Source organism: Ischnura elegans, chromosome 7 (assembly GCF_921293095.1).
Source record: "Ischnura elegans chromosome 7, ioIscEleg1.1, whole genome shotgun sequence".
NCBI lineage: Eukaryota > Metazoa > Arthropoda > Insecta > Odonata > Coenagrionidae > Ischnura > Ischnura elegans.
Genome location: NC_060252.1, coordinates 8,956,846 through 8,977,682, shown reverse-complemented (window position 1 = coordinate 8,977,682; position 20,837 = coordinate 8,956,846). Strand labels below are relative to the sequence as shown.

General features: G+C 38.0%; 1 protein-coding gene across 1 annotated transcript in view; it reads right to left on the bottom strand.

Moving 5' to 3' along the window:
- Positions 1-20,837, bottom strand: part of LOC124161960 (dynein axonemal heavy chain 1-like) — a 347,859-nt gene that overhangs the window by 6,503 nt on the left and 320,519 nt on the right. Inside the window, exons 32-36 of the mRNA XM_046538240.1 lie at positions 20,536-20,712; positions 12,800-13,051; positions 8,923-9,075; positions 6,709-6,980; positions 4,178-4,404 (exon numbers count right to left, since the gene is read on the bottom strand). Coding sequence (XP_046394196.1) covers positions 4,178-4,404; positions 6,709-6,980; positions 8,923-9,075; positions 12,800-13,051; positions 20,536-20,712 — 1,081 coding nt within the window. The remainder of the gene's footprint in view (positions 1-4,177; positions 4,405-6,708; positions 6,981-8,922; positions 9,076-12,799; positions 13,052-20,535; positions 20,713-20,837) is intronic.

The window sequence follows — 20,837 nt, the reverse complement described above, 5'->3', positions numbered from 1 at the left end:
CGTCTGGTTAGAGATATTTTCCAGACCAAGTAAACTGGGCCCATGTGTTTTTTTAAATAAATACTTATGCAGCTGTACAATCCCCCAGTTATTATATGTACTTGGTTGAATATCATTGATCATAAATGCCTAAATTTAGTATAGAAGTTGGTTACTGCTAAGGGGAAAGTATACATCACTAATGCACATTGACCCACCATGTATTAGTAGTGCCATTGATGCAGGTATTTGGGTGCATAAATATACATAGCACACTCCAATTTACTCCTATACCTGCAACCGTCTCCTATTAAAATTTTGTTTAGATATGTGACAGACTAGAACACAGAAAGAGAATTCTTGGGATAGCCTGGGCAATATTAAAAATTCAATTCTGAATTATGGTAATTGTTTAATATTGATAAATGACATTACTGATTTCTAATAATGGTACAATAAATATGAAAAAAATATTGGGGCCAGAAAATTTTGTTCTCGCCCGATATATTTTATCAGAAAGCATTTTTTTTATCCAGCCAGATAGTTTTTGCTGGGCCAAACATATCTGACAACATTCATCACCTACGCTCTAAGCTCAGTATCAGGTTCCTGATGTATTTGAATATTGTGAAACTGATTTTATAAGAATTGGAAAAATGAGTCCCCAAATAAGGGATTAATGGGTTACAGTGAAACCTCGATATAACGACACCCCACGGTGCACTAATAAACACTCGCTATAGCGAATTGTCGCTTTACCGGAGGTGGAGCAAATAATAGCCAATTGCGAACAGATATACAGGAACAGGGGCGGAATTCTGTACACCGTACCGACGATTGTCGGTGTCGGTAAGCCGGTCCTACCGATAAGTCTCGGTACGAGCGATTCAGGAGACACGTTTTACCGACGATTGTCGTTATCCCACCGACAGTTGTCGGTAAACCCGTCGGTACATACCGACGATTTCAAAACGCTCGGTAGGACCTACCGACAAATTTTTAGCAACATGGCGGACTTTTGTTTACACTTTTCGGCCTAAGCTGACGATTTTAAATCATAATCTACGACGCTAGATCCGTGGAAGCGCTCTAATTGTATGTTATTTATAATAAAAATGATTGATTAAACACTTGAAACGTAAAATTTACATAGTGGGAGCAGTATTTAACTTTACCAATGTTACACGTATATTACATTATGCGTTCCAATAGCGTAAGGTATTTTACATTATAAATATTCCGTAATTTTAAGTATGTAACGTATTGCTTTGCTTTTAAATTACTCACAACAAGACACGATAGGTATCTATTGTTGATTCGTAAAGTTTGGATCCGAAATTAATTTATATTTTCAATAAAAACGAATGCCTATTGATGCACTTTCAATGAAATATATACGTGGACATTTCGTTCACTTTCATATTAACTTCAATACCCTATGTGAGCATCTGAGAATGGGGTTTATAATGAAAATAACTCTCCTACCTTCGTAAGTACTCTTGAGAGCATCAGACAGCAACGACGAAATAGAAAAAGCATATTGCTACTATATTTTAGAAGAATATAAATGGCATCACTTAACTCCTCTCACTCTTTGACGTCGTTACCGGTGCACAAAACTTCCCGTAAAATTACTCCTGAATTTACTTCACCATACTAACCAAACACCGTACGGGACTTCAAGATAGATTTTCATTATTACTTAAGAGCACTGATTGTGAGTAGGTACGTACCGTGTATACCATCGGTAGAAAGGGGCAAATAAAAAGAATGATTGCACGAAACAAGGAAACATTTAATGAATTATTCATCATAAAACTACAAAAATTTCATTTCAACACGAGAAAACCTTCATACTTTCAACGGTATATCACAAATTAACACTGATCAAGCATATTTAGTCAAAGTCATATCAACGCAAAGTTTGAAATAACACACAAATGGTATCAAAATGCAAAAGTTAACACTTCCAAATAGATAGCGTAAAGTATGTCACTCAAGTTCACAATCACAACACTTGACGCGATGATACCTTCCGTGACATCCGCGGAATCTCGATGTTTTTCTCAACGAATCTATTTTAAATAGCCCAAAATGTTAATTCAAGCGACAAAAATGTTTTCTAATTAAAGAATTACCCTTGTGGAAGTATAGGACTTACGGCGAACAATGAGGCAAACGATTTAAACAAGCCGTGGCTCAAGATGAAGCTACATTGTTACAATACTAATAAAAATAATTTCGTCACTGCTAATCCCAAGAATACAATTATAATAAGCGTAGGTGAACAATTATGTAGCAGACAAAGTCCTCTTCAAGACAATTATACTTGAAAATTCCAATACATTGAGCACCAAATGTTGCCGGTGTTCTTCTATCAACGACCGTTGAATCCTTGAATATAAAGGCTTTTTTACTTGGGCTAGAAAAAATCCGATAGTAAATACAGCAAAATCTCGGAATACAAGCCACATCGCAACAACGGGAGTAAGAAATTGTGTTCGCAGAGTGATTAAACATCGTAAGTATCTCACAAAGCATTGATCAACTCTTTTTAACTTCTTCGCGGGCTGACGAATAACAGATGGCGTTTTCGGAGCCTCATTTGTTTAATGCAAAGAAAGGAGAAATATGATTGGTCGAGGCGCCTAGCCTCGCGTGCGGGTGCCACTTTCGTACCGACAAAAGCAATACGTCACGAATTTGTCGGTTGCACCGACAATCTGTCGGTAGCGGCGTTTTGTGAATCACATTTCTATCGGTGCTACCGACGATCGTCGGTAGCTACCGACACCGACGATCGTCGGTATCCGTGTACAGAATTCCGCCCCAGGAGTGGTGCGGCGACAGATAAACATCTATCCGATAAACGTAAGCATAAATCCAGACGAAAGGCGATGTTTTTTTGCATCAATAAATTTCCTTACTCAAATAACGACTAACTATTCAAACAATTTATAAGCGCCGCACTGAATAAAAATCATGCAAAGCATTGTTTCGTCATCATTATATTTATTGAACGACAGTTTACCACATAAATTTGAGACTGAGCACTCCATTAACTTCATTTCTAACAGATCGCTAGCAATTACAGAGGTTAACCTTTTCCCTACCGTACACGTATATATACGTGTGGACGTTTCCTGACCCGGGAGACCACGGGCGTATATGTACGTGTGAGATTTTCCCGGTCAAGATAACGAAACCCGAAAAATACGTTTTCTAGCTCTCCCCCTTTCAGGGCGGTCGTGGGTTTAGGTCGCCTTTGTCTCGGGACCCAACGCTTCGGGGTTTAGGATTAACCCTCCGAATCCGGGAGCAGGTACCCGGACCCTTCGTCTTTTATAACCCCTCTCAGCGGTAAGAGACAGCGGTCATACAATTGTTTATAGAGTCAATTTTCGAAATAAATATTTGTTCATTTCTCAAGAAATATAAACTAAGAATTGAATTGTTTGTCTTTTGAGCAGCGTTTAGAATTTTTAAACGAAATTCTACGACAAATATTAACTTAAATCTCGAGTTATGTATAAACATCAACATGGAAATTGTTGCTGCGTTAAATGCTTTGATAATGGCCTTAGAACTTCGTTTAAAATTTGACAATGCTCAGATAAAAATGAGGAATTATATTCTATGTCTGTAATTTACGTGCAAGCAACAATTATCCATTTGCTAAATACATATAAGCAATACATAAGTTGACCTCGAACCAATGCCGCAGGTATGGTCGTAAACCCGGAAAGGAGGGAGCACAACTACTCTCGGAGTCGGAGATAATGCGGAGTCCCACCGTGGAGGGGTCGAAAAAGGTTCAGCGAGACCCTTCTTAACGAATGCCCTCCAAAAGTGCTCCATACCACGAGAAAGAAGAGTCTCTTGGGGCTCGGTACAGCAGTCAAGCTAAGACGAAAACTCCGCGGTCTCGAAAGGGTTAAGGAGTCTTCATGAAAGTCTTCCGGCGGTGAAACCCTCGCTATGGCGAGAGCCAACACCGAAAGGGTCTCGCAAAAACGAATTTTTTAACACTCTTATTACAGGGTCAATTGACGGTGCATCGGCTATCTCTCGTAATAGCGGGGGTGTCGCTATAGCCCGTACTCGCTTTAACGAGGTTCCACTGTTTATTACCTTCTTTCATTTCTTTAGCTTTACTTCTGGGAACCATGGGAAAATTTAATTTTAATTCGGTACGTACCCAGCGGTTTCAGGGAGGGATATGCCTTAGATGCCCACAATGACGGGATATAATTTTTTGACAGACTTAGCGCCATATCTTCAAGGATTTCTGACATTACCACAAGTCCTTTCAGAGCTCTTATCAAATCATTTAATGAAGAGTTGATAATTTTAATAAGTCTGTTGAACCTCAATACTTCCTGCACCAAGACAGAGTTGAAACACTCCTCATATCTTACTGGATACCTGCAAAGAACTTACTTTTAATTACGTACAGGCAGTAGATAAATAATCAACATATAATTGTTTACAAGTAACTGTGTCATTATTTTATTCCCTGTTTTTTTTATTTGGTATTATAGCTTTGAATATATTGGGTATTTAAGTGCAATAATACTCGTATTTGTGATGCCAAATTTTCTCAACATCCCACATGGTAGCAATTAGGTATTTGTGAGACGTAAATATCTAAGATGCATGTATAGATGTCTCAGAGAAGTATCTCAGCGGTAACATTTGTCCCACGAAAATATTCATTTGTTTCAATTTGCCTATTATTTAGGTATTTTGTGAGCTTCAGTTTCTTAAATTGTTCATTCATTTTTATACCCCTTGAATATTTATGAATAAAAAAATTTACAAATAATTTAAGCAACTGAAGAGAATAATAGGCAAATGAATACACTTACAGGCATCTACATGCATATGGCATCGTAATGTCTCTGAGATATTTCATGCTATGTGGGTATTAGTTAACTATTGTTTTATAATTTAATGTATTTTATGTGCTAAGGTAGGTTCACATGGAATATTTTACCTACCAAACCCAGCTACCTCCCCTTCCCAAATTGAATTTTCCCCTTTAATTTGCAATAGGTATGCCCTATTCCATTTCATTCTATTCTTGAATCCAGTGTTCTTTCCCTCCATCTTTTCAAACATTCTCTTACAGAGTTTTCAACATCCTCTCCTCCCTTAGTTCTCTCTCCATCCACACCCTCTATTGCCTCCTTCAAAAGTTGCATCTTCTACTGTGGACAACCAGTGCTGGTTCTAGACATTTTTCTATTGTGAGCGGAAAACATTCCCCCCCCCCCTCAAAAATAACCTGAGAGGTAGTGGGATTAGTAATGAACATCAGACTGAATGCTTAGGCTTTTCGCACCCAAAATAAAAGGTGCCCTTTGGCATAATATAGATTTTGAAGAAGGGGGTATGATTAGTCTAATCCCAAATATTTATGCGAATCGATTCGGTTTGAAAAAAATATTTAAAGGAGGTATGATTAGTATAATCACAAATTTTTATGCAACTCGATTCTGTTTGAAAATTCTTTTTTACATTTCTTTTATAGCATTAAAAAATAATTTTTTAAGTTTCAGTTTTTAGGGGTAGTTTTCACCCCTAAAAAATAAAAAGCGCCCTTCGGCATAATATAGATTTTGAAGTAGGGGGTATAATTAGTCTAATCCCAAATTTTTGTGCAAATCGATTCAGTTTGAAAAAATTGCAAGGTTTTGCACTTCTATGAGCTTCATTTCCTGGACTACTGATCATTATGCTCATTAGTTTCTGGAATGGGAAATGATTGTTAGCACTATTTAGCCAACACTTTTTTCACATGACTTCGTAGTCTTTGAATATTTACACTCCACAAAGAATTAAAAAATTATAGATTATCAGATAAATTTATAAACTGTTTTGTAATTGTGTTGCATTAAATGTAGATGAAGATATTATATTCATATGAATTTTAAGAAAGTTTTACTTAATAATTGCATTTAAGAGTGATAGGTCACAAACGGTAGTGACCGAAAAAATTGTACGTAGATACTTACTTGTTAACATAATTATTTGTATTACAATGATTAGATACTCCATGACGTGGTTGAAAGGCGGGACATCAAATTTTTTGACTTCCAAAAATATTTTATAACCTTAATTAGCTAAATCGTTTAAGCCATTTTTGAGTTTTGGCGAGAAGAACTAACTGTAATTGATTTTGACAATTATAGATAGATACAAAGGTGATACGAAGTTCACTGTGTTATCTAGTAAGCAATAGATTTTGTTTGCACAATGCTGAAGTTTATAGTCACCAATTGTTTTTACCAATACTAACATAAAAAATATGGCTTGGGTTCCATAGGCTTGTGTTCTCAAAATCTACTTGTTTTTTTGCAAATATTTTTCACTTTGGGGCTAAGTTTCTGAAATGTTTCTTCAAAGTAATTTTCTGGTAGACATGTAATGTAACTTAATCGTAAAACAGAGTTTTGAGGAGTAGTGACCCTGAGCTATAAGTGACCTCTACAGCAGATGTATTGCACAAGGGGCCACAACAAATTTTGGGAGGGGCTAAAGCCCTAAAAGGCCCCTTGGCTACTTGCCATCAAAACACTACGCCATGCTATATAATTTGTAGGTTGGCATAGACCTACATAACTAAAGAAAAATAGTAACGCAGATACAAATATGTACACATCTTAAAGGGCAAATAGAATCTATTACATCACTATGAATGGCAAATATTCAATGCAAAAAGCATACTTCTCCATTATTTGGTACAATGGGAGAGGATCAGGCACAATTTCCAAAATCCTAATAGCCACTTGAGTGGTGGCATCCTCTTCTGATTGTCCCTCTGAAGTACTCACTACTTTGGGTTGTAAACTAAGTAAAATGTCCAATAGGTTAAATGTCTCACTCTGGGCATAGCTTATGTCAGCATTGGAGTGCAAATTAAAAAGGCTAGGATCATCATTGATTGGCAATTGTTGGATGTATGTCATATATTCATCAATGGTAGAAGAACCAGGAAGCTGCAAAAGTAATAATTTTATCAGAATATATTTAATTACCTACATCTACAGTTAACTATAGTAACTAGAATTTTTCTCCAATAACCTTGTATTACCCATCATCATAAATTTCATGATATTGTCACCCTTATCACAGGTAATATTTCTTTATGACAATCCCTAAATACTATCTACCAGATAAACTAAAGGCATTGAACACATTTGGTCATCTTGGTAAGGACCTCAGATCATGCACTATACATGGCATAGTATGGAAAAATCATATACATATGAGTATGGTGATTTTTTTAAAGTCAAAAAGCAGTAATGGATCTAAAATAATGCCTATCCAAATTGTATGATCAAAGGATGAGTTCAAATATGCATTTCTTTCCCAACCATTCAAATGTAGCAAATTTTATTTTATTTATTTGTTTAGGTCCTCTTCAAGTCAGTCAGATACCTATGCAATTTGTCCTAAAAATTATTTTTCCATGAAATGAACAATTAAAAAAGCCATTTTTTACATAATTCTAATATGAGATTTTAAGAATTCACAGAAACAAAAATGCATCTGCGATCGAATTCTTAAAATCTCATGTTAAATAATTATGACATTATATATTTAATATTACATTAAATATGTTGAGAGATTGTAGATGAAAATGACCTTAGTAATAAAATCACCATGAAATATTATGAGAATCATGTTTTATCGCGTGAGAAATTCATTTGAGTGAAACTTTACTTGGTCATGACATTGCAACATCAACTAAAAGTATATATTCCAATACATGCAGTAGCTTTCAATATTTGTATACTTTCTGGTAAGAATATGTAATTATATCTGCCTTTCATTAGCTCCTTTATGGCTAGTGATGATTTTATCCACTAATGTATTACTGCCAAGAAAACATGTTTGTAATAAATTTGGTATGAAATGCATATTTCTATGTCTTACACAACCCCCCTCCAGGACACCACTTTATAATGGAGTTAGATAACTATAGTTTAAAAAAAGGGAATTGGCGCCACCCTATGGTTGGTGATCCCTAGTGGCTGCATCTGACATTAACCACAAACTAACTAATAGGTAGCAATAACCCATAAATTAGCAGCACTAAAACCCAGCAATGGATGAGGACACAGGGTGGGTCCTTACAAGGTTACAACCACCAGGACCGGGACTCAGTAAAATAACAGAAATGCCTAGTCATCCCGAGGAGGGGTTTGGAGGGGAAGGAAAAGGAAAGAGGTGTCGCCACAATGGGGAGCCCACCAATGCCTTCAGGGTGAGGATAGGGTTGGAAGGGAGGGGATAAGGAAATCCCAAAGCCATCATTAGGATGTCGTGGGCAACTACTAGTGAAACCATGATTTGCTGTTTCTACAGAAAGGAATTATTTCCCTATGAGGAAGAGAAACCCTATGATTTTCTGTAGATACCGAAACCCAGCAGCGGATAATGACCAAGGGCGGGCCCTTAGAAGGCTACAACCACCAGGGGCAGGACTCAGTACTTCAATTGATATGCCTGATCGCCTGGGGAGGGGCTTAAGAGGGGAAAGAAAAAGAAAGGAAGCGCTGCCACGATTACCAAATCCCAGCAGTGGACACATGCCACATTTTTGAGGCACTGCACTAGAAGCCACTTTCTCCTAGGAAAAAATATGTTTCCCATGAAAGCAATGTAAATTCCACCTCTGCAGTAGCCACCACCTTCAATAGCCAGCAGCCACATTTTTTACAACCAACAGCCAATACTGCCACACAGGGCTGAGTCCTGAATGATCAAGAATGCTTGCATAAAGATATTTCTCAACACAGCCCAGAAGTCTTCATTCCACACCGCCCATGCCTCAGAGGCATTTTTCGAAATAAATATGTACATACATACATTTCTATAGGAGTGCAGGAAGCCGATTTTCCAGCCAAAAAAGAAGCAAATTGAAAGTTTTTATACCTGGTGGTATGAGCCATCTTCCACAAATACATGATCTTCATTTAATACATCAGGATGGTAGTAATCCGCAATTATGGTATTAATACATCGTTGATCCCAATTATCAGTCACTCTCCCTCCATAATTAATACTTCCAGCAGTTAATTTCAGTACCTAATGAATAAAAAAAGGCAAAAATCTTTTACAAAACTAAAAAGGAGAGCTAGATGTTGACTGATTATTTCATGATGTGTACACCAACACTCATTGCATAAAAAAAAGATGTCATTACAGTCCGAGAAAATTAGAGATTAATTTTAAAATGTCTGTATAATTTAAAATGACATGAGAGTAAAATTTTCTGAGGCTCTTGGAGGAATGGTCAAGGACTCTCTACAAAGAGACCCTTATAGAGTGAAAAAACTCAAATTTTGGTGAAAAATGACTCGTCACTGAGGACGAATATCAGTGGGTATTAACAAAATCAGAGAATATGTTTGAATAAACTTATGCAACCAAAGAATTCAAGGGCCATTCCTATTTTTAAAAGTTTCTACACTTTCATTTTCTTTTCTCAATACATCATGTGGCTAACTTAAGAACTAAACTTAACTAATACTAAAAAAGACTCAGCTTCAGTCATGGTAAAAATCATCATACGTAAGCCGAGAGACTCACACACATAAATCTAATTGCACACAAGGCAAACTATGATTCTCCAATGACAGGGTTCGACAACCTTTATACATATGTAGGTGTGCATAACTTCACATTTTTGCTTGAAAATTTTCACTGACAATATAGGCACGAGGGAAAATGGATACCTGGTGCATACTGTACCAGAGTGCATCCACCATGCACAAATTTCCCCTATAGAGGAAGTGAGGGCTGCACTGCCTATGGGTAGTGGTACCATTTAGCTCACATACCTCCACAGTAGAGATGGCACAAAAAGAACCAAACTGCTAAAACAAACTGTTCACTGAAATGAATCAGTTCAAAAATGAATTGCTCTCTAAGGGTGCGGTCCAATATACGCTACATTCGCTACCATATGCTACAGACAGAAGTGCTCCGGAGCACCGGTCCATAGGCACTAGGTTCGCTATGAGAATTTCTTCTCAGACCGGTCAGGAGTGAAGTGAAAATGGCGGGAATGAACTAGGGCGGGCTACCTTGGATTATAAGATTGAAGAGATGGTTTAATTGCGAATTGAGGCGATTATGGTCAAATTGATTATGTTCGAATATCATTAAAATGAATTTTATTTTCTAATATCGAGGTTCCATAAAGTAAACCAAGAAACTTTGGACTGTATTTCTCACACCTACCCCTGCATATTCCTTCTGAATAAATCTCATTGCCCTAGTACAGTAAAAATTCGATTTTCCACCATTTGCTCACTTGAAACATATTCTCTCATAATGGATATGGGCTAATACAAAAAATTAATCCCTTCAAAATGTTTTTATGTCCTACTTTTCTTCAGATTCTAGTATATGACATGAGAGATGATGTGTCGATATATGTTCTTACAATGGTTTCTTATTCTACATGCACCTTTTAATAATTTTTGTTGCTTTCTGAATGTAAAGGCTACTTCCAAACACATTTGAGTTCATTAAGGGGGAGATACGAGAATGTTTACGGATAGATATTGCTTGCCTTATATTTATGTATTTAATTCACCATTATATTTACATCTATTTATTATGTACTTCGGAGTCTCCTTTATTGAAAAAAAGCATCCAGATTCAGCGTCCAACAACTGCATCATGAGTAATCTCTCCATTGCACTGCCCTTCAAATTTCCGCCAAAAAATGACTCGCTCCTCCGCTGACTCAAGTTTTCACAGGAGCATTGGGAGCGAGGCGGGAAAAAGGTGTATGATGTTTGCCGTGAGGTCACAGCCTAACCTGTAGCGCTCCGTAGCCAATAACGGACCGCTTGGTGGCACTCCGAAGCATTGGTAGCATTCAACGGACCGCACCCTAAAACTCCCTGTTCACTGTTCATGTCTGAACTCCACACGTGCAGCGTATTTGGTCCAACAGGTATGCTCACGAAGAGGTATTTTGAACTGCAGCTTCCTCCAGCAAGTGCGCTGTAGCTACAACAGATGGCGGTTACGATGCTGACCATCCAAGGCCACCCAAGTTCATCAGACGACAGAGCCCCTCCCCTTCCTTCTCTACCATTCCCCTCCTTCCATGAAAATGAATGGTAGAGAATGAAAATGAATAGCTGCTGAATGGTTCAAACACCCTAATATTTTGAACGGGTGTTCAAAATAATACTTTCGTTTAAGCCGTTCATTTCCCCTGGGCGTTCATTTCTCGAGGGCCATTTGCTTCCCCACGGCATTCATTTTGCGGAGGCCATTTGTTTCCCCAGGGTATTTATTTTTTGAAGGCTGTTCATTTCCTCAGCCCCTTCATTTGGGATCCCGCTTTCATTTTCATTTTGTGTTCATTTGAACATCTGCATTTGATGAACAGGATCATGCAATGACTCAGGCTCGGGTCGCTCATCTGTTCTTATTTTTGCTAAGGTTCAAAGTTAATACAAATAACTAATCAAAATAAAGTTTTAACGTAATGTTTAAATTAATGCAAAACATCTGTTTCAGCAAATGGAAAAGTGAAACATAAATTGTTTACTTATGCTATATCTACTATTTAATTTGTTATTAAATTATTCGTTATGATATTAACTTTTAACTGGGTTAATCTTTATTTTACTCAGCATTGCCTTAAGAGGTTTGAACTGATGATTTTTGGACACACAAATTTAGGTCCAACTTTCCTCAAATTACTTGTTTGTAGTGTAATTAGACATTGATGGGGAAGGGCTTTGTTCTCTTCCGGAGAAAGTCTACGGAGGCATAAATGCATCATTGTCGAAGGAATGAAAATATATTATATTTTATCAATGGGGATTACATTTGTTGACATTAAGCTTTTAACGTCGCAATATTTTACGAATTGTATTGTGACCACTTAGCTTAATTGCACATGAGTACACCTAAAAGTGTTAACCCTTCCTTTGTTTTCCATGTTTAATGTTTAAATATGTTACGGAATTATCATGTAACTGTAACATATTTTACTATTTTTTTACATTCTACCCAAAGTACTAATTTGGCAATGAAACTGATTTCTCCGTGTCTTACGTGAGCTATTATTACATTGAATATCAGGATTTTAGCAAGCCTAGAAAATTTTCCTCAGCTAGTTAATATTGATACATATATATTATTTAGGGGTCGCTGGGGTTAATAGAAGCTGAATGAGGAATAGCTATAACCTCCTTCAGTCTTGCCTTAGAATTATCCCTCTATGAAATTATACTCCTGTCATATATTTATGAGAACAGAAATGATACTGGTGTCATATACTGATGGCACTGGTGGATACTGGGGGCACAAAAATTATAGAACTTATGTTAGCAAAGAGCAGGAGATTACTTTCATCATGATTTTTCACAAGGAAGCAAAAATTAAAGCTAATTTTGTTTTCTAAACTATTGTACTAAATGTTTAAAAAAGTAAGACTTGTGCCACACATTTTATGTTTAAAACCAAAATGCAAGCAATTTCACACATAAATTTGAGAAAAACATTGCCACATCATACGAGTAGCAAATTTAAACTTGTTTATACTTAAAAAAACATTAATTTTCTACTCTTTCATATTAAAAAAATGAACATAAACTTATTCTCCAAAATTTCTGGGTCCTTAGTTGTGCAACATGGCAACTTATCAAAGGCACTTCCCCATGAGAACCATTCACTAGTAGTCAATAATTATAATTTAGAATAGGTAATTATAAATATATAAATAAAAAACAGTGTACTGTTTCAGATGATGAGAAAATGAAATCAGGTCTAGTATTACCTCAAAAGGTACCTCCTCATATTCATTCAGGAACATTAAAAGCTGAGAAATACACATGCATAGATCACCATCAGTAAATTCATATGGTATGTTAAATCCTAGTGGTCCAAACTTGCGGCGCTCCAGCACAATGCCATGAAATAGGCACAAAGAAAAGAGCAAGCATTTAGCCCATGGGGTCTTTCCATCAGGTTGACTCCATACACTTTTTAGTTCAGCCACTTGGTTCTTGTATGCTCTTAGCATATTTGCCTGAAATAGTCATTGAGCCATGATCAATTTTTAAGCAGCTGAAATATCTATTTTCAGTGTTCATCACATGTATGTATGTATTGCAGCAGTGCGGTCCGGAGCCGGCCCGACGCGTCAGTTTAAAACATCGCGGCTGGGGTTACGTCTGCGCGCACGCTCACATTTTTGGAATTTTGGAACGGAGTTCTGCACTAAATCTGTGTGAAGGGTTTATTTTTTTGTTAAATGTAGAATATATTTTTTTTATGTATGTGAATTCAAGTGAAATAGTGTGGAAGTGGATTTCCGGGAGAGGCGACGTTGTGGTTCTCTCCCGGAACGTATTTGAAAACCCATCATCATCATCGTTGGTGTGCATCGGAGGTGGTTATGGGAAAGAAAAAGGTTATATAAGGGAGAGACGAGAGGTCTCGCTCTCTCTCTCTCTCTCTCTCCTACGCTCTGTCACGAAAGAAGTCGAATCGTGAGTGTGCAGTGATGAGCGGTGGCAGCAAGGCTACGGCAAGTGGAGGTGGCATGCACGTGGGCAGCTGGCAAGGGGTGGCGTGGACATCTAAAAAAGGATGTAAGCTTGGAATTTCCCAAAGCCCTAAAAGGTCCTTTGAATCCAGATTGTTCCCTCCTCCGAAAGTCCCTAGTGAACTCTCCATAAAAAGGCCCTAGTGAATTCGCTGTTCACTGGTCTTAGTCACGGCCCTGCAAGACTTAAGTGCTAGCGTGGAGGAGCTTGAGCAATTTTTTCTGAATGTTAGTAGTTACTTGGCATATCATTGAGCCCGAATTCAAGACAGGTGGCCATTTGAACTGACTAACGCATAATTTCATAATTGCCTTGCACGTAATTTTTGTGAGTCTGACTTCACACTATTCACGTTGTTCATTACCCAAGGTGCATTGATGTATTTTGTTATTGGGAAGGATCATCATCTTTGCATAATATTCATTGATAAAATGAGATTGTTATTTTGAAGGAGAAGACGGATGTTCAAATTTCATGTTGGAGGTGACGCCGTTGTATTTTGGAAAGGGATTCATCATTTATGTTTGGGGCATATTTTGGTTTCTGTGTAAACTTTGAATCAATGTTATTTCATTTATTAAAATCAGTTGTGAAAGGGATACCATTGAATTTACTCTTTTTTGCTATTGCCACGAGTGCCTTCAATCCTTTTGTAAGTGAGTGTGCGTGCAGGCACGTTCAATTGGGGGACTTGATTTGGAGCCCTGAAACGGTAAGTTTAAGTAGGGGCATTCATATATTTTGGGGAAGTGGAGAATTAACTATCACATGCTCGGGGAGATATCAGACGGGAGGCGAGCGGGCGGCTCTCGCGGTTCGAACCGTTACAGTATCATCTTTGTAAAAACAAAAAGGAGTCACAATAATGCTAGGCAGAGGGAAGGTGTAAATTGCACATCATTTCCAATGGGGACAATTTTAATTTGAGCAAATGTGCAAGGAAACTTTCCGAGCTCACAATCTCCATCTCATGTTCAACATTACGAGACTTTCTCAAATGCAATACGGCTGTGTCATCAGGTGATGGAAGATATTCCAGAATATCCTTGTTAATACCATTTCTTTCCAGCCTAAAGTTGCAAGCCTTTCAATCTCCAGTTAAGATACTGTGGTTTCATCTAAGTCATACAATAGGCTGCTCTTTGTGCTTCATGTGGATTTTTAAAATTTATTTCAGGGAGATTTATTTTTAACATTTTGGAAGTTAATGGCAGTATCTGCTTTTTAAGAAGTGTATTTTCCGGAAAATTTTTACAAAAAAATTTTTTTGTAAAAATTCTATTTTCCCTAAAGGGCCCTATTTTCTTTAAAGTCATCAATATCGGCCTTTAAAATAAGAAAGTTAACTTCCGTTCAAATACTGCTTTATACAAACAGCACACATGCTTCTAAAGACGGAAGCTTGCTGAAGGCCATACACACAATCACAAGACTCGGAAGTGGATATCAGTCACGTATGGAGGTGGAGAAAGGGCTCCTGGCCCGACCGGCAGAGCACATCAATTGACATGCTCCGTATCTCGGCTTAGACGGGACCACATCAATTGACGTGCTCCACCCTGAATGTGTTAAGGACTGGCTAATGCTCTTTATTCACCCTGCTGGCACAGACCACAAAGCCTCTCCTTCACATATTATACAAGGTGTGATCAAAACAAGACCGGACTGATTTTTTAACTTGTTTATTTCCACGGAAACAGCTTAATCAAACTTGTCGCCCTCAAAGCACATGCCTTGACTGACGAAACACCTTTGCCAATGTTTCTTCCAGCTCTCAAACCCTGCCTGGTAAACCCCCTTAGGGATCCTCTTCAGGTCAACCATACAATTAGTTTTATTGTCCACAATATCATTGAATCAGTGCCCTTTGAAGGTTGATTATAACTTTTGAAACAATAAAATTCTGATAGAGACACGCCTGGAGAGTAGGGTGGCTGTAGGAGCATGGAAGTTCTGATTTTGGCGAAAAACTCTGTCATGATCAGCATGTGAGCTGGCGCGTAACCATGGTGGAAACACCATCATGAGGGACGAATTTTGATGCAACGTGCATCATGCCCATAATGTCAATCAAAATTGTCTGGCAAGATCCAAAACTTATGTTCACTTCTCCAGGTACCTCCCTCACATTAAAACAGTGATTTTATCGCACCAAATCGTTCACCAATTTGACAAGGTTGGGCTCTGTGGACGTGGAAGGCCCCCACATTCACGAAACTTCATCTATCAAGGTTCTGTCCTATTTAAAATGTACCTCTCAAAACACTGGCTTTGACTCATAGCTTCATTAACCAAGGCTTTCTGAATCATTCCAAGCGTCTCCATAGCATTTTTACCAAGTTTGAAACAAAATTCCACGCACACACACTCTTCCTCCAGCTCCTTCATTGCTGCCATTGTACGTGGCGACGAGCGGGTTAAGACATGTACCGCTACTGCTGCATAACGACTCGCTGTAAACAAATGCAACACCTCTTGTTTTAGTCGTCAGATATATCACAAGATGAAGCACTTTATTTCATTTCAATCAGTTGTACGGTTTGCACAGAATAAAAGCTGCGTGGTCTACTTTTGATCACACCTTGTTTATGCCCTAGATGTAGATGTGACTACCAGAATGCCTCGTTTTGAAAAGAGGCCCTCTGAATGCCTTGTGGAGGTTGAGAAGAGGGTCAAAGGATGTTCTGCCGCAAACAAAGAGAGGCAGTCTGTAAGGATTGTAGGTGCTACCACCTGTGGACCAAATGAAGTAACAAACGGGCTGATCTCATACTCCATTCATCAAAATCTCTATACCATGCCATAAAAATGCCTATTAGCATGCAATTTACCTTGTTTGAAATGAAAATGTATTTCTTAAAAAAATGAAGAAAAATGTTGAAGGAAAAACTTAAATGCAAAAGGTTGCACCATGAACCAAACCACAGCCTTATAATTCACATATGTACCTCTATACTGTCACCTGGACTATCTGAATTAATGATAGCTATGGACGTTTGCACATCAGTCTTGAACTTAGATTAACTCGCATTAGAACTGCATAAGTTCATGAATTCAAAGTAAGATTTAAAATGTGTTCTTAAATATTTTGTTCTGTGCACAAGAGTAAAGCCTATTGTACCAAGTGCTCAGGTGCTTTACTACCTCATTTTCTTTTCAATGAGCTGTGGAGCACATGACAGCTTGTTGATTGAGAGAGGAAACAATCCGCCCATCAGAAAATTTTGACGAATAACCATCATTTTCAGTTCACCTATGGCTTGTGACTTACAGACGACACCTAGTATACTTCTTCTGTTTACTTATCACTATCACATTTAATTAATATTTTCTGCATCTGAGCTCATGGGTAGATATGGAATTTATTTCTTGCTTCTCTCGCAAATCATAAATCCATGTCTCCACATCTAATGAAATCAGTCCTTGAAATAACATCATAAATCTTGACGTGCATGTGTCTATGAATAACAGGGAATAAAAACATAACACAAGATAGAAACTTCCCATGAGGTAAAATTACTTAAAATGTACATAAATGTTCAAAACTTAATTTTTTGGAAAATTAGTTTTGAGACAACATTGAAGTGTTGTTACAAGCCTTGAAATTCTAAAACTTTTCATAACCTCTCAAACCCAGGGGCACAGCTAAGAATGAAGGCTAGGGGGGGTTTTAGGCACAAGAAATACTTACGGGTCTTACGAGTGCAGGGGTATTGCATACCCACCAGGGGAAGCAGGAGTTTGGGGGGGGGGGCCTCCTCCAGAAAAATTTAAGAATAATGGTTCAAAATGGTGAGTTTTACGGCTTTCTGAGGGATAATTGATTAATCCTAACACTATTATATAAGTAATATAGATCCAAATAAGTAAAATGGATTAACCTTCAAAAGTTCTTGGAGCTCTGGAGGGGGTTATATTCCCCAAAAACCCCCCCCCCCCATCACTGCGACACTGCTCAAACCCCCACTACTTCTAGGAGTTTATCTCCCAGGTCCCCACCTAGGCCCCCTAGTATATCTGTTTATTACGTGCTTATATTTTTCTCCATATAGTGGTCGGTATGAAAGATTACTAATTATATTTTACTTTGATGAGTGTCATGTTGTGGTAGCACTGCCGTGTGTTTTTAATTAGGTAGTGTTGTGACATAATAAACGTGCGATGTGACCGGACCATCACGCCCCTTTCATCCCACCAATCACAACCCTAGACCATCCGCAAGCTCTCTCCTCCTCCTCCTCACCACCAGCCTTGTCTACAATGAGCCCCTGAGACGTCACCTAACCTGTGTTCTGTCCCTCCTGGTGTCGGTCACACGGTTATCACAGTAAACAGTATTGTTATTTAATATTCCACATATCCATCTCTTTAATTTTCATTCTGAGACATAATACAGACATCTCAGCCCCCTATATACTGCATTTACAGGAAACTAATCTTGGCCTTGAGGTGTGTTCATAATGTATCGCGATTGTGGTATCAAATGGACACCTACTAAAGAATTCATAATGACTAAAATGTCAGGGGCAAGGCATGCAAAGCAGCACGATATTCATACCTGAGCTGATGCCATTGAAAAATGCAACAACATTGTGACCAAAATGAAGCATTACCAGTATCTCAAGTTATGGAGCATGTATAACAATTTAAAGTGATTATTTTCAGCATAGAGTGGAGAAAGTTAAGACCTGTGATATCTTGAAGATATGCAACCTGTGCATCATATACCACAAGTGAGCATACTATGCCTTCATGAAATGGAAATAAAATAAGCTCTCTTTCCTTGCATGGATTCAACACAAATAACACATTCTTGCTGGTGGTGCAGGATGCTCTGGAAATTCAGTGGTTTAAACAGCCATGCCTAACCCATTATTTTCTTCAAAATTAAAAATTTAAGGCACATATAATAGACTCTCATTATTACGAAATTCACGGGACCGAAAAACCGGACGTTCGAAATAACGAAGTTCGTATGAACGCTTCATTCAGGAATCATCGAAAAATTATATTCAGTGAAAATTTCTCGTATCTTCAATCTCCCGCATTTATAATCTTCAGCAACAAGTGTATGATATACATGATTAAATTATGCGCAAGTCCTCAATATACTAAGAAGATGCGTTCCGAGACCTTGCTCGTTAGTTGATAAACCTATGCAAGGCATCGAGGAGAGTCGTTATCCTGTTGAATGCAACACTGCATCACAGTTTTGCATTAACTCACGATTGTGACGAAATAATCTAGCTTGCAACGTAGCCGGAGAACGAATGGGTGAAACGCTGAACAGTTCTTGAATCCACACCGGACTAAATGATAATTTGTTCAGATTATGCCCAAAGTGCGAGTTCCTCTACGCCACGTCATGTCGCATCGGCAAACTCCAAAAGGCGCCAAATTTGAAATTTCGGGTGCGCTTGAATTTTTCGAATGTTTGTATCTCTGAAAGTTCGTAAATCCAATCTGCGTAGGAAGGTGTTAACTTTACTTCGAATGAACGAGCGTTAATGAGTGGGTCACCACAATTCCTCGGGAATGAAACTTATTATGTGATGTTGAGTGCATATTGAAGTATCTCCTACTGAAGAAATGACCAAAATTGACGCTCTCGAACACAGTACAAGAAGAGAACTTAAACGTAGATCAATGATGATAACGTAGTGAAGTGTATATCCACCTAAATGCCGTTGCTTTTCCGCGGAACTTCGTAATAAAGTTCATTTTGTAACCGCCGGGACCGGAACTGAGGTTCGTAATTTCGTAATAACGTTTATTTTTACTGTAAATTGGATAGGCTTTTTCGTCGGAACCGACTATTTGCTTCGTAATAACGAGGACTTCGTAATAACGTTGCTCGTATTAACGAGAATCTACTGTATACCTTAAATTATGATATAAATGAAAACATATTCCAATAAATGAATTTCATCACTGGGAATGATTAAAAAAATTTCCCTCAGCATTGAAAGTGATGCCTGTAAATAGGTACTTTCGATTGCATAAAATGTCATCTGAACTGTCTAATATCTAGAGACATTTTATGAAGAGTTTTTGATAACATGGGAAAAAGAAAAGTCCATTATATTGTTACATCATATATGACATACCAAAACTATAAGATATTTTGAAAAGTTTGTAATAAAGTCAGCTGTTCACAATTTTACTATCTATCCAAGGAGGAAACAAAATTTGAGATGGGGCAATACATAACATTAAATAAAAGCATGAAACTGTTCCATTTAAAAGAATAGTTTGAGGTTTCTTGTAAACTTGACTAGCTCCAGTTTTCACTTCCTGTACTCAGTGCTGTAGTTGGGCCGGTACGGCGTACCCCTTAAAATCCAAACTCGTTATAAGCATACCGGTTAAACTACCTTTTCAAATCTGTAAAAAATAGCCCTACTGTCAATTGTCCAATCTACCGATTTGATCGATAGATTTTTCTTCCTCATAGGAAAATCTACTAAAATTGGTAGCATATTAATTGCGTAAGCTTGGTTTTGCTGATGGTAGGACCTGCCCGCCTTGTGACGGTGCAGGATTCCTCGTCCCCTCCCTTCCTCCCCCGTCCTTCCCCTGGAGGCGTCGTCGGGCTCTCATCGCGGCGGCGCCTCCTTTCCTAGCTCCTTCCCGTCCTTCCCCTTCTGGTGGTAGAGGAGGAAAGCTAACGCTTACAGTCCCTGCCCCAGGAGTGTACCCCGCGAGCCCGTCCTAAGGGTTTCGTTCCACCTGTCAATTGTCCAATGTATTTCAGAAAGAAAAAATCAGAAATGATTATTTACTTGTTCAGAGTTATCTCATGGCACAACGGAACTAATTTGTAAGAGTTGGTGTTTGACATTTCATTAGTGGCCGGATGTATAATACATGTTCAGCTGTTGGCAAATTTTGGTGACACCGCCTAAATTTTTTTCCCAACTACAGCACTGTCTGTACTGTTTGTAATAATAATTGATGCCTTTACCTTAATTCCCCGTGGAGGCTCTATTGTCATTTTTGTACCATTTTGAAGAATTGACACAGGGAAATGAGGGGATGGAGTAGATGTGAGCCATATTCGGAAATCTTTGTGCACATCAGGAGGGATATTTTCCATTAAATTTTCCAGGTTAGGCATCCAACTCGGTGCAAGGTGGCAATTCTACAAAAAGATTGTCTATAATTAAAATGCTCAAAAGATTCATTTTAAAAGGTGTATATGACAAATCATCAATAACCAATAGTTGGTGTAATCAACAAATGTCCAACAGAGTCATTGCTGAATGA